Raw genomic sequence first — 15,469 nt, 5'->3', positions numbered from 1 at the left:
GTTTGGAGCACTAAAAATAATGGGTCAAAAGTCTTATACTACCCAGGCCGAAGTGATTCCTAATGGAAGACCTATTTACCCACTCCCGATCAACCCAGGTTCCTAATCTATCCAACGCAGTAATTTTGTCGGGCTTTTTAAAGTTACCGACCAAAGATCGACCCAATCTTGAAAGCACTTCTTTGCTTACTCTTCAGTTTTGAAGGTGTATCTTCCAAGTTCACCGGTAGGTACAAATGTCATAATTTTTAGAGAACTAGACTGCTATCATTCGTTTAGGTATCGAGTATATACATTCGTTCAACTATTGTTCTCGGTCATTGCTGTTTCGGATGCAGTCCTAAGATGATCGATGTTCATTATATGTATACTTGCATGAAGTAATGATGAAATAGTGTGTCTAGTTTGAAAGTAGTTGAAGAATTGTCTTTTGCTTTTTCGTTTTACATTATTGTACAAAATAATTCGTTTTACATTCTGGCACAAAATCACTGGTCACTCGGGACCACGGGTAATGACCTCCTTGATACATCGGCAATACTGGATTGTGTCGCTGCGTTCCGTTATCCATTCTGTCGTTAGTCAATGCACACGGTGCGTGCGTCTCCGCGCGTCCGTCCCCACGCCGGTCATGGCAGATCTATCAGAATCGCGGGTGTTGCAATGTCGTCCGTTTTCTTACGTCGGTGTTGACTACGCCGGGCCTATACCCATGCGTGACAATAAATTACGAAAATCTAGGACGTACAAGGCGTATATAGCCGTATTCGTATGTATGAGCGTCAAGGCCGTCCATTTGGAATTAGTATCAGATTTGTCCACTCCGGCCTTCCTCGCCGCCTTCGACCGGTTCGTCGCTCGGCGCGGCCTGCCTACGACGGTCTATTCTGACTGTGGAACAAATTTTGTTGGTGCCGACAGGCAATTGCGTCAGCTGATTAATAACCCAGCCGCACAATCGATTATTACATTGGGGAAGTCCTACTGCGACTGGAAGTTTAATCCCCCCAGTGCACCACATTTTGGTGGGTTGTGGGAGGCCGCAGTACGCTCGTGTAAACGACTGCTCGTCCGAATCATGGGTGCTCACGAGTTCACGTACGAAGAATTTACAACCGTATTGTGTCGAGTTGAAGCCGTGCTGAACTCACGCCCCCTCACTCCAGCATCAACCGACCCGTATTTGTAAGTATTTTTAAGCATGAATTCAAAATTTGTAAGTCATCCTTTCCTTGTAACTGCAAATTATTGAGGATTTTTAATGTAGTTTTGATCTCTTATTATACATAACATAGCAAATTGTACATGAAGCAGAATTCGTTTTACACTGATATTTTTAATATTAGAGTCAATTAAAATCAAAATATCTCTTGAGGTACATTAAATTTAAATGTATAGGAGTGTTGATTTATTTTAATGTATATAATATGTTATGTATTCAATAAAAAACTAATTTGATTTTAAAACAAAATTGTACGAAACAAATGCTTAGTACCCAGTTCCAGCTCACATAATCAGTAAACACATGTGGTCTTAAATTGTTATAGGTATTGTAAAATATGAATTATTTAGGTATAGGTATACAAAAAAATGTAGTTCTACGGGGCCCCCAAAAAGTTCTTGTTAACGAATACAATGTACATGCCATGCCCCTGGAAGTTTAAGAAATCTCTGTCACCATATATTGGTTAACAAATTATTTATAATATATTATTATTATTATTATATTATCCCAATACCTATGTCATAATAAGTTACAATCAGGTCTTACATTTGAAAAAAATAATTCGTTTATGTTACAACTTTTGTATTGATCGTTATTTAGAATCAAAATGTTATAACAAATTTTCAAAAATCTAAAAATATGCATAATTCTTATTTTATATAAGAACGGTGGTCATGAAACACATTTTGGTTTAAATTATTTATTTTTATCAGCAAACAACATTAAACTATGGGAAAGTCCAATATCTTATAAATATGTATCCTAATTATTTTATAGGGTCGTATAAGGTTAGTTACCATGTCGTACCTACCTAATTATTAAATTTTCTTTAAAAATTATATAGGTACCGTTAGAGACAATGGTGAACAAAATAAAAAACCCATATCCATGTTTTTACTTCACTTTGCATCTTTTTTCTTTTGATTTTGTTTTTTCCATTCAAATCTCTATTATACATGATCCAAATATTATGTGAAAATAAAGGTAATTTACGAACTCTTCTATATCTATGAATTTGTACAACTCAATTTTCTTCAAACCGATTTGCAAGGGTTGAATTCTTCTGGTAAGTATTCCGACAACGATTCAATTGCCAAATCAATATCATTAATTAGATTGAATGTCATTTGTATTTAAAAATATTATACTTTTCGCTACCGATATTACGGGAACTGGAACTGAAATTATTTGGAACCGGTACCTTTATTTTTTTTCATCAAAGAAACAGAACTGAACCGGAACCATTATTTTGTTTTGGAGAACCGGTACCGGAACCGATACTGATAAATTCAAAAGCCTCCAGTCCCTGGTTGTAATAGCTATAATACTATAGTTATTAGTTTATTATATTATTTATTTTTAATTTTTATTTATATCAAAATATCAAATACAACTCAGCAGCAGAGGACATTAGTTAACACATCTTAGTTACTATTTACATAGTGGCATTACATTAATAAACATATGGTGTAATTTTCAAGTATATACAGTTCTACGTGTTCCAATTACAACAAAAGAAGAAAATCACCACATGAGAAATCGAGTGAATAACCAATACAGTAAAAATTCAAAAGCACATAAAAATTTAATTTGACTTTCCAGTAGACATTCTTTTTTGATAAATGTAGACAATCTTATAATGAATCTTGTATTACATTTTAAAATCTTAGATTACAAAAGAAAAATTTTTATGAAATTCTAACTACTACGTTACAATATGAAATATTTATGAGCAAACTTTTATAAATGTTGTGACTACAAAATTAATTTAAGCTATTAAAAAAATAATAAATATAATAACTAGTAAGAAAGATAAATTATGTACATAACATGTTGTAATACTTAGCTACATTATAATTATTATATTATTTATTAGGCATATATTTTATTTATTTTTATTTATATCAAATACAACTCGGCATCACAGGCCGAGTACTAAAGGAGTACCCCTGTGGCGATGACAACTTCAATTTTTCAAATGAAAATCCCCCTTATTTAGTGGGTGATTCTCATTAAAATATTGATGTATTTTACTCAAACTTCTAAAAAGTAGTTTGTGATTTATTTTAATGTTCATACTAAGGATAATAATCCTTAAATATGATTTTATAAACTAGGATATATGTAATATTAGATGTAGAATTCATTATGCTTAAATCATTTTTACAAATGATAGTAGGTAATTACCTACTAATATTTTCAAATAATGTAAGCTCCCAAATCTACTTAACCTATTACTATAGGTCATAGACATATCATCCTTAATAACTTGACCCTGCTATTCATCAATTTTGTTATCAATACCCACATCAATATTTTTTCTTCTTGAATTTAAATTAGAATTTGAACTACAACATATTTTAGTAATGGATGTTTTAATATCAACAGATTATCGTACTAAAATTATCATTGGATTAAATTTGGCAACGTTGGAAAAATAATAAAATATGGAGCGTTCTCAATCGTGTTACCAAACCTAACCTAGTGATTCACTCCGGTGCACATTTAACAAATTTTACTTGGCTAATTGTAAGTGCTTTTTGCGTTTTTGTTTTGTACTTTGAACCAAATGTTAAGATGTTTGTGCGTATGGATATAGACATATAGTGTATACCTATAGTATTCATACAGTTTGATACCCATAAGTTCATAACAATTAAAGCGACATATCACATGAATTTTTGAGAGTTTGTTAGTGTCTAAAAACGAATTTTCTCGTACACTTTGTCCTAAATGAACAACAAATTATTTAGTGAATGTAGAACATAATATGCCTACAGAAAAATCAAACATTATTCACTACAGTTTTCTAGAGTAGGTTGTTTATTCAATTGTTTATGAAAACACTTGGTTTGTTTTGTATTTGCTCAATATTCCTTTAAATACTAAAGCCAGACAAGATTTTATATGGTCCTTTCAATTGTATTCAACGCTGTTAATATTATTGATACAAATATGGTCAGAAATATTCATATGTTAACTGTTATTTTTATACTTGGTTGTATTAGTAAAATAATATGGGCTGGACGTGAGTACTTATATTTATATATTTTTTTTACTTTATACAATGGATCATAGAGTAATGACTATGGAGAATTATAGGAAGAAAATCCATAATTGTCACAAAATTCATAAAATTACTGTTAAAAATAAAAAATAAATAATTTACTAGAAAAAGATTATACAAACGTACATAACAGGTATTACGGAGTTATACATGAGAGAGTGCGTGTCTGTGTGTGTCGGTGTATAATAGTTATCAGCTTCAACACTGATCAATTTTGAAAAATGAAATTATTTTAGTAAACATTAATTATTTCGGATAAAAATACAGGATGTCCCCCGAGGATTTACTCATTGCGATATCTCCTGAGATAATACATATATCATAAATCTGTTTTTTTTTAATTAGACACACAGAGCACTTTTTTGATTTTGACTTTTTAATATTTTATTTTATTTAATCTCATGATTTAAATAATTTTGTTAGTTTACGCGTAAAACGGCCAAACCCGGGTTTTTGTCCTGGCGGTGAATGGGTTTATCCTTACGTGATAACCTCAATAAAAATATTGTATCCAAATAATACTTATAATATTTTACTATACAACATACAAAGGTTCAAGGTCAGAACAATATTATATTACCATCTCGTTCATTACAAATGTTTGAATTAGTTATAAATTTATTATCATGAAAAATATTATAATGAAAAAATGCTCATAACTATTGCTTTAATATTGGAATATCTATATATCAATAAACTCGTATAAATTACCCTAGATATTAGTGTTGTATTTAAATTATATAACTCAGGTATATTTGATCTTATATTAAAACGAACATCATAAAATTGATTCTGTTGAACACAAACGTAAGTATCTGTGTTTTATCACGTTTGAAATCGGGGTGTTAAGTCATCTTCAAAGTAAACCATTTCAAAACATCATATTTATTGAAATATAACATATTTTTTTACTAATCATTAATATTGTTTTATATCAAGCTCAAGATGATTGTGTCCGTAAGTATAATTATTATACATATTTTACGATACAACATCTATAATTTCCTACACATGTTTATATACAGTGTGTTTCACTTTAATCTTAATGTGATACAGTGACTAAGAATGTCAGTTGGATATCAATAAAAAAGGCTCTAACACTTCAGTAGACATGTTAACATTTTTTATATACAGTTAGATCAATTATTTTATTGTTTGTTACAATAAACTTAATACTATGTGCTTAAATAAATTAATATTTATAACCGGATACTTTTTGACGTGAGTTATAAAATATAATAATAACTATTTACTGTAAGTAAGTCTGTAACATAGCTATAATAATGTACCTACCTATGTCTAATTTAACTTTTATATGTACTCGTTTAATTTCATATTGGTATAACATTAAATTCATAATATTTATATATAGTATCTATATCAGTTGACAATTTTGTAAATATTATAATTAATGTTCGTTTTTTTTTTAAATATCATTACAGAACAAATGGTTGAAAGTGGTTTAATGAAACAAAAACCTAGTTGCAAGTATTTAATTTTAGATTTAAAATTGGATATCAAAACAATTGTTAATGGAATTTCATTCACTGTTTATACCTAATGGTGTTATGATATTCTTATAAATATAAATATAAATACAATTCTTTGTATGATTAAAAAACCAACGATTTCAGCACAATGCGAGAAACACGTCACGAAGTGATCGGCCAATAACTTTTATTGGCCCTATTTAATGTAACCTTGCGATGTGTGATTTATACTCATAATTAATGTCAACTTTAGTTTCTTCATCCTTACTTTATTGTACCATCATAGTTCACCTTCTAAAGGTCCCCACACACTAGCGTTGGCGGTGGCAGTGGGTGTGAAATTTGTCCTGCCGCAATTTAATGCCACTGCGCCACTTCTGCAGTCTGGGGGAACCTTAAGGCAGTACAATATATTGTAATATAAGTGCCATATACATTCATCCTTCAACATTCTTTAAAATCGGGTGAAGTCAATAGTTTTTACAATAAACAATGTACTTACTGTAATTTAGGGGAATATACCAATGCACAAGGTTGGCGAGCGGAAGTTGAACGTATAAGTTAGTATACGTTTGTTTTTTATAATTTTTGTATTTAAATATTGAATCATAGGAGGTATACACTGTGCAAACAAGATGATAAAATATTTTAAATACTACCTTATTTAGATAATCATTGTCGTCGATTAGCAATTAGCATTCATTAAAAGCTTGGCGACACTAAATCTACCCCAAACTCAATTATTTAGTTTTAATTTTTAGAGGACGCCTCAACCTTCAAACATCCTTGTCGTTTAAAAATACATTTATTTAAATTTATTTCTCGTTAATATAATGTCGACATTTTATTTTGTTAGCTGTCGAGGTCCTACCATCTAGTCATCACGGGTTTTTATCCCTATGTCGTCGGCCAGTTATTAAATGCGACCCTATATTTTACAATACGGTGAATATATTTTGCTCATACCTAATATGCACGGAGTGTACCGAGGGGTGTCACTGAATAGGGCTATCCGACTATATTCGGGTAAGTTTCTAATAAGATTGTTACTGTTCTTGTGGATATTTGGTCTTCATATTCGTTGTGTGCGCAGTAGTTTTTCTGATCGTATTTTGTGATATCTCGTTGGCAGGTTCATTGATTCATTGTTGACCTTGTTTCCTGTACCCAAGATTCACTTACAGTGTTCGCCGTAGGATCTAGCTCAGTACACGGCAGATTAGTTACAGTCGTTGCCAGATAAATTGAGACTGCGGCTGTAAGTGTAGCCCAAACTAGTCACTGGCAGTGTGGTACAAAGGTCACACAGTTGGCTACGACGCGCGCAGCCACCAGTCCGAGCCCGGCTCAGTGCAAAAAAGTGTATTTATTATTATTATTATTATTAATTAATTTATATTATTTTTCAATTTCTACTTTTTGTTCTTAAATAAAAGATTATTATCAGAATATTTGATTTTAAATTAAGAGGACGCCACACGGGCAAACGACACCATGCAATGGCCAAGAGAATGCGCTGTTAGGTGTTTTCGCGATCTGCAAGCACGCGACGTTTAAGCCGCGCCCACTATTCATAGCTGTGTACCAGCCGACGAGTTGTCAAGTTCGGGAGCGTTGTTCGGGAACGTTCTTCCGTGACGTATTCCCTTCGAAATAAAATTCATGCACATAAATGCATTGCCGCCATAATATTTTAAATATTCGCTCAGCGCTCTTATACACTAACCATTTTTTAATCAAAGCCACTGTCTGCCCAATAGTATACCTATTTGTACACAACAATTAACAATATTATGTAGGTTAGAAAATAGGCTAGAAAATATAGTTTATACCGTACCTTTAATAATTGTTGTACAAACATTTTAAGTATTCGAGTTAACACTATTTTACGTACAATAACTTACGATTTATATTTAGTTTGTAAAAATATCAATATAAACATACGTCTATTATCATTGATTATATTAATTAATCAATGCTATTATGTATTTATTTTTATACTTACGTATATGTATTATGGTAATACATTCGTAAAATATTGGTTTTATTATTCAATGATAACATTAACATATCAATAAACATTTTAAATACTTACGTGGAATCTTGTTTTATAAGTATTTTTTTCTATGAATGACAATAAAACTTTATTTTTTGGGTAAAAAAGCTTGAAAATTTAATACAAGGCTCCTACTATATTATTACAATGACATTTGAAAAATATTTAAAATCCTTAGTCAGAATTTTTTTTTCAAAAGCAATTAAAGTTAAAATCTTGATAAAATACAAAAAATCACGAAAATTATCAAATTATTTTGAGTTGAGAATTCACAAAATATTTTCTTTTTAAATTTAAGATTTGAAAATGTAATACAAGATTATTAATAAGTTTGTCAACCTTAATCAAAAAAAAGGTAGGTAAGTAGATGTCGCTCTGCTGAACAGTAGGTTACAAGTGGGTCACTGTAATGGATGGTGTTAAATTTGAATTCAATAATATAATATCATTGTATAAGAAAAATGATGCTGAGCGAAAACAATCAGTCAGCCTATGATAATATCAAGTATATCTGATGATATTATTGTAAATAAAGTAATTTATATAATATAACCTATTTACGTGGAGCCTTTTTTTAAATTTTCAATCCTTAGCCATAAAAGTTGAACATTTTATACATTTTTAACTACAAAATAATTAATAAATAATAAACTTGATAAATGTTGTCAAAATTTGAACTTTAAATGCTTATAAAAAAAAAATGTGCCTATGTATTTTTAATATTTTTTAACTACTATTAGAATGATATATCAGGAGCCTTATATTAAATTTTCACGCTTTTTTACCCAACAAATAAAATTTTATTGATATTTATAGAAAAAAAAACTAAAAAAATTGAAAACTGACAACGTCCGTAAACAGCTCAAAAAGTGTCAAATTATTTTCAAAATTTTATCGTGTATAGAAAATGCTAATATAAACATTTGGTGAAATTTTCAAGTACCTATCTATTGTCATACGATTCTTAATTACAACAAAATAAGAATATCGTTACATGAGATATCGAGTGAATATCCAATGTTGTAAAAATATAAACATAAAAATTTAAAACGCTCATAAAAATATATTATGATTTGTTTGTAGACATTTTTTTTTTTTGACAACGGTAGACAAACTTATGAGGAATCATGTATTACATTTTAAAATCTTAGATTTAAAGAGAACAGTTTTTATGAATTCACAATTCAAAATAATTTGCTAATTTTCGTGATTTTTCCATATTTTGTCAAGATTTTAACTTTAAACGCTTATAAAAAAAACTGTGACTAAGGATGTTTAATATTTTTCAATTGTCAATGTAACAATATAGTAGAAGCCTTGTATTGAATTTTCAAGTATTTTTACTCTACAAATAAAGTTTTATTGACATTCATGGAAAAAAAACTAATAAAATTGGAAACTGAAAATGTCCCTAAACAGTTTAAAATAAATCCAAATATTTTGAAAATTTTATCGTGTATAGAAAATGCAAATATAAACAACCAGTGAATGGTCATTTGTTTTAAAGTTACATAAAAAACCACAGTCGATTTTGTCAAAATCTGATTTTGCGTAAAAATTCCCGTTTTTCCTTAATTTTTATTTTGTTTTTCCGGGCGCTTTTGGGAATTTTAAATTTTGACCTCCCAATGCGCCAACAATATTCACTTTCCAATCAAACAAGATACTGAAGTTGAAAATCGAAGCATTATTTCGACTACTTATCGTGTACACAGTCACACAGACACAAAAAAAAATAAAAAATAACAAAAACACATAATTGTAAAATCAATACATTCATCGTTCCACTGAGAATCTAAAAATGTCTACAAACAAATTAAAATAAATTTTTATGAGCGTTTAATTAAGTTCATATTTTTACAATATTGGATTTTCACTCGATTTCTCATGTAGCGGTTTTGTTATTTTGTTGTTATTCAAAAATAAAGAACTGTATGAACATTTTACTGAATGTTATACTTTTATTTTCTATACACTATAAAATTTAAAAAAATATTTTGACTCTTTTTGAACTTTTAACGGACATTGTCAGTTTTCAATTTTATTAGTTTTTTTTTCTATAGACTATAAATATTAATAAAATTGTATTTGTTGGGTAAAAAAGCGTGAAAATGTAATGCAAGTAATATATGATATATTGTTATAATAGTAGTTGAAAAATATTAAAAATATATAGGCACACACATTTTTTTATACCTAAGTACTTATTTAAAGTTCCAATTTTGAAAAAATGTATCAAATTAAAAATTTCATAGTTACTTTGTAGTTAAAAATTTATAAGACGTTCAACTTTTATAGCTAAGGATTGAAAATTTAAAACAAGGTTCCACGCAAATATGTTAAATATAAATTACTTTATTCACAATAATATCATCAAATATATTTAGTAATATCATAGGCTGACTTATCGTCTTCGCTTAAAATTGTTTTTCATATATTATATTATCATTGAATTCAAATTTTACACCATATATTACCGTGACTCACGTGTAACCTACTGTAGGTACAGCAGAGCGAAACCCACTTGCCCACCATTTTTAGTTTTTTTTTCTATAAATGTCAATAACATTTTATTCGTTGGGTCAAAAAGCTTGAACATTTAATACAAGACTCGTAATATATTATTACATTGGCAGTTAAAAATATTAAAAATACATAGTCACAAAGGAAAAACGAGGATTATTCAGGAAAACTAGTTTTTGATAAAATTGATTTATTTTTTTGATTTAAATCAAAAAATAATAACCGTAGATACCTTAAATTTACACCAAATATTTATATGAGAATTTAACAAATGTAATATTCAAAATGTTTTGCATCTTTTTGAGCGGTTTTAGCTATAGCCATGACAAATATTTGATTGTTTAAGGTTTTTTTAATCTATTTTCGATAAATAGTTATACCTTAAATTTAATAAACGGATACTCATAATATAGTTGACAGTTATTGTTAATGGAAATAAAAAGAAATTGAGCGTGAATCCAAAATAATGTTTTATGTGCGTATGAAGTTAGAATTTTGATAATTTCGCTGAAAAATGTGAAAATGTGAAAATTATATTGTATTTAGAAATTCATATTTTGTTATAATTTAAAATAATGGTGGACAAGTGGGTTGTGGGTATCACTCTGCTGTACAGTAGTTGTAATGGATGTGTTATATTCAGGGCTTGCAAACGTTATAATAACGTTATGATTATAACGTTATATTTGATAAAAAACGATTGAAATTTGTAAACGTAATTATAACGAAAAACGATAAACATAAATAAATAAATAACACAAAACAAAACGTAACGTTTAACAAAATATATGATATATCATTAAACAAAACATAACGCAAAACGGTATATATTGTATTCCATTAAACAAAATAATTAATTTCCAATTATTTAATAATACTTAGTATTATTCAATTATTTATTCGATCCAAGAATTAATTTTATCCCGTATCCGGCCTATCCGGGAGATCCCGTATTAGATTTATTTTAAAATTTAATAAGAAGGTATTAATAGAATAATTTAATTACCAATAGCTAATAATAGTGATACTCTGATAATATTGTACTGTACTATCTGTACTACGGTCGGAATTTATACCATTCAAGTTATTCAACTATTGTGTTCGGTGATCAGTTTGCTCAGATTTGTTCAGTCGTCAGTGTTTGAGTAATTGTATATTTTATATTTATTATTTTATAATAAAGTCCTTAGAGCCTAGGCAATTTATTAAATTCAATAATACATTATCACTTATAACTTAAGATTAATTATCATCATACTGTTTTATCATTTATTTTGTTTCCATTTCTTTACGATCTATGTATATTGTAATTTAATCTGTATCACTGTACTCTATATTTTGTAAATAATATGTAATTGGGTTATCTAACCCATTTAATTAAATAAATAAAATTACACAATACCTACTTAAAACTCAGAATAGGAAAATTATGTCCCCAAAAAAGGTCATAGTCATATACTTTTTAATTGCGGCCTGTGTACTTTTAAAACGGGTATCTAAATGATTTTAAATATTAAATAACGATAGACGCAAAAATTGTATAACGTTTTAATTATGAATAACGTTAAACGCAAAAATTGTATAACGTTTTAATTCTGAATAACGATAAACACAAAAGTTGAATAACGTTTAAATTTTGAATAACGATAAACTCAAAATTTGTATAACGTTTTGATTGTAAATAACGTAAAACAATATTTTTTTTTCAAATGCAAGCCCTGGTTATATTTGAATAAAATGATAAAACATTGTATACGAAAAATGATTCTGAGGAGTCCTTATATTATTTTTTTTTATTCGTTGGTATGGTGATAAACAAAGCGTTAGAAATTAAAATCCCATTTTTAGAGGTTTTTTCGTAATTTGTCGGTAGTTTATCTAGACGCTTTCTAAAACTACTAGGAATTTTCAATTTTGACCTCCCAAAAGTACCAACTAAGTTCACTTTTTTAACAGTAAAGATTTTGATCACAAAAATCTAAGCATGCTTAGGTACTATCCAAAATGTTGCTGACAGACAGAAAAAAAAACACACATCATTGTAAAACCAATACATTCTTTCGCTCCGCTCAGAATCTAATATTATTCGTGGGTACTTGAAAGTTTTAAGTACCTATATTATTATATTTTATACAAACAATGATATTTTTAAATGCAACTTTTTCTGGAAAAAATGATATAAACAATTATTATTTGTCGGATGTCGCAACTCGCAATACACTAATTATTTTATGAGATAAGTTTTATTTTTTATAAATTCTTATATTTTTAATACAATGAATAATATATTATATTATATAGAAATTTTGTTTAAATGTTTTTGAAGGGGTTGTTATGGATATTTTATATAAAATTAGAGGACTCGATTTTCGATAATTCATTTTCCAAATCCATAAAATCGTTTTGCATTTTTTGTTTTTTGTTTTCACTTTTTTGATTTGTGAATAATTGGTATAATAAATTAAAGTATCAAAAATCTAGTCCTATTCGTCAACAGATTCAACTCTTCTCTTCAACTTTTGAGGTTTTTTGCTCATAAACCAATCAGTTAGCCGTGTTTTTGGAACTAAAAATATAAGTTTTTACTCACAGCCGTGGCTGTCACGGTAATGCAAGGACGGTCGGGAGCATTGTAAAATATCGAACATAATTTTAGTTATTTGATTTTATTTCATTTCACGTAAATAATAATATGAACAATGAACATAATAGGTACATATAAAAATAATGCAATGACGTGCGAAGCGCGGACAGCCGATAACAGACCGGTTTTGACCTGCCGGCGCCCGGCGAGCCTGGATGTCGGAGCTAGGAGGGGACAAACGCTGCCGCTAGAAACGAAAGCAGAACATGACGGCCGTAATTAAACTTTTTACTGTAGAACATGCCAATTTTGTTCCAATAATACGGCTTACAGAATGGTTTTAGAGCAAAATACCTTTATTAAAAGTTGTAGAGAAGAGTTATATCGGGTGACGTATAAGACTCGATTTTCGATATTTAATTCTCAAAAACGAAAAAATCGTTTTGCGTTTTCACTTATTTACTTGTGAATAATTGGTATAAAAAATTAAAATATCAAAAATCGAGTCTTATACGTCACACGATATAACTCTCCTCTACAACTTTTAATAAAGGTATTTTGCTTTAAAACCATTCAGTAAGCCGTATTATTGGAACAAAATTGGCATGTTTTTGTACGGTATTTTCGCCGGTGGGCGTCCTCTTAATATCGTAAAATAATTTTTGTGACAACTTTTGGTCTATTAAATTTTCGGTAATAATATTCAAATACGGAGAACCACTGGTTTTCCGTTATCGCGCCGCCGCCGCTGTCTCAATTTATCTGGCAACGACTGTATAGCAGACTTGTCGGGCTTTTTGAAGTTACTTACCGAAGATCGTCCCATAACTTTATTTTCTATACCAGGCTAGAGAAGTTTTTTTGAGATAGCCAGGTATTCTTTAAGTATTTTCTACTAGGTATGTTGTCGCTTATTGATCGTTTTTATACTAATTATATAATCACTTTTTTCGTGTCTCACATGATATAACCTTCGATACAACTTTGCCACAAAGTGGTTCTTAATATTACAAAATTATGAACTTTGAAAATGATCGTTCATGCGTGAAATTTGATACAGAAAAGCTTACACACATTTTTAATACATCAAAAGAGTTTGAAACTTAGTTACATTTCCAATAATATCATTTTAAGAAATTTGTAACCTGAATGATGGTAGGTAGCCTACTAACTCACTGATAATATTCTAATTTCAATTACAATAATTAACACTGTGCAACTTAGATAATTATATATGTTATTCAAATTTAAAATACACAATTATAATATCATTAAAAATGTATTGTTATATGATAATTATGCTACATTTAGATTTTTTGCATCAGTGCTAATCGACATCAAATAACTATTTTAAATACGTAATTTTTCAAGGAAAATAATGGATACACCATAAAATATTATATTATAATAAATTGTATTTATGTTGTATAAATTGTTTATAATTGTTCAGGGGTGGATAATGTTGAGACATCCGGTAAGTACCTAATTGTTGTCAATGTTCTATGATGATTGAAATTATTGTATTTTCATAAAATAAATGTATACATTGTAAAATGTTTATACCTTATATACCTTTTACCTAATGCATATTATTTCAGGTTATGTGGCTACTTTTATGGCTAAAAATGCTGATGATGGTAATAATTATTAGACTACAGGTTACAATACATAAATCTGACACATAATATAAAATTTTATATTAATTAAAATATTCCCAAGTATTGATAATATTGGTTCTATAATAATATAAAAAACTGATTTAAGACAAACTTTTTTTATTTTTAGGTTCATACTCTCCAGGTCAACATTGTAAAAAAATCGGAGAAACGAATGGCTATTTTAATACGGGAGCAATTAATCCTAGGCTGAAACCGAAATCAAGCCTAAAATTTCCGCATCGGGATCCTAATTTTATTCACTTGTAATTTACCTTTGTCTATTACACTTTTATGATTTTTATTAAATATATTTATCTATAATAATAATCCTTGTTAGATATACTAAAAATATCATTTTATTGAAAAGACATAATATTGTTCCATATTATATAATTATGTATTATAGTCCGCGACACGAAAAGTGGCCGATTTGTACCGCGACCCGTTGCGGCTTCCCTACCTGTTAGCCATTGGTTCTCAACCTATACCACCTCCTGCCCGGCGCACGGCGGTCGCAGTGCCATGCATCTGCGCGCAATGTGTATTCCATACATTATAGTAGACTGGTTTTTTTTGTGCACCCTTAGCTGATCTTCTGGAATGCCTGGAGGGCAGCTGCAGAATGTGCTGTGGTAGGGGATACAGTAATGCACATAATACAAACACGTTTTATGGCACTCGTGTTTTATCTTTTTGTATGTTGTGTACTGTGCGCTCGTAAACAACTATTTTTTTACACTGTTTTTTCTCCTGCGTTACCGTGTTAATCCATTTAAAAATGTCGTTTTCCGATTCAGATACTCACAGTCAGAGTAAAAAAATTATTCATAGTGTGTATTTATTTTTAAAACAATTATCAAAGAAGT

The 15,469-nt window shown here is 29.2% G+C and overlaps 1 protein-coding gene across 1 annotated transcript; it reads left to right on the top strand.

Annotated features, from left to right (window-relative positions):
* Positions 1-631: 631 nt before the first annotated feature.
* LOC132947527 (uncharacterized) lies at positions 632-1,189 on the top strand. The gene has a single exon (XM_061017833.1). It carries the CDS (start codon positions 632-634, stop codon positions 1,187-1,189), a length of 558 nt encoding a protein of 185 aa, XP_060873816.1.
* The last annotated feature ends 14,280 nt before the right edge of the window (positions 1,190-15,469 follow it).

This window comes from Metopolophium dirhodum, chromosome 6 (genome assembly GCF_019925205.1).
Source record: "Metopolophium dirhodum isolate CAU chromosome 6, ASM1992520v1, whole genome shotgun sequence".
Classification (NCBI taxonomy): Eukaryota; Metazoa; Arthropoda; class Insecta; order Hemiptera; family Aphididae; genus Metopolophium; species Metopolophium dirhodum.
The sequence above is the reverse complement of the archived record's forward strand: the minus strand, read 5'-3'. Positions and strand labels throughout refer to the sequence as shown.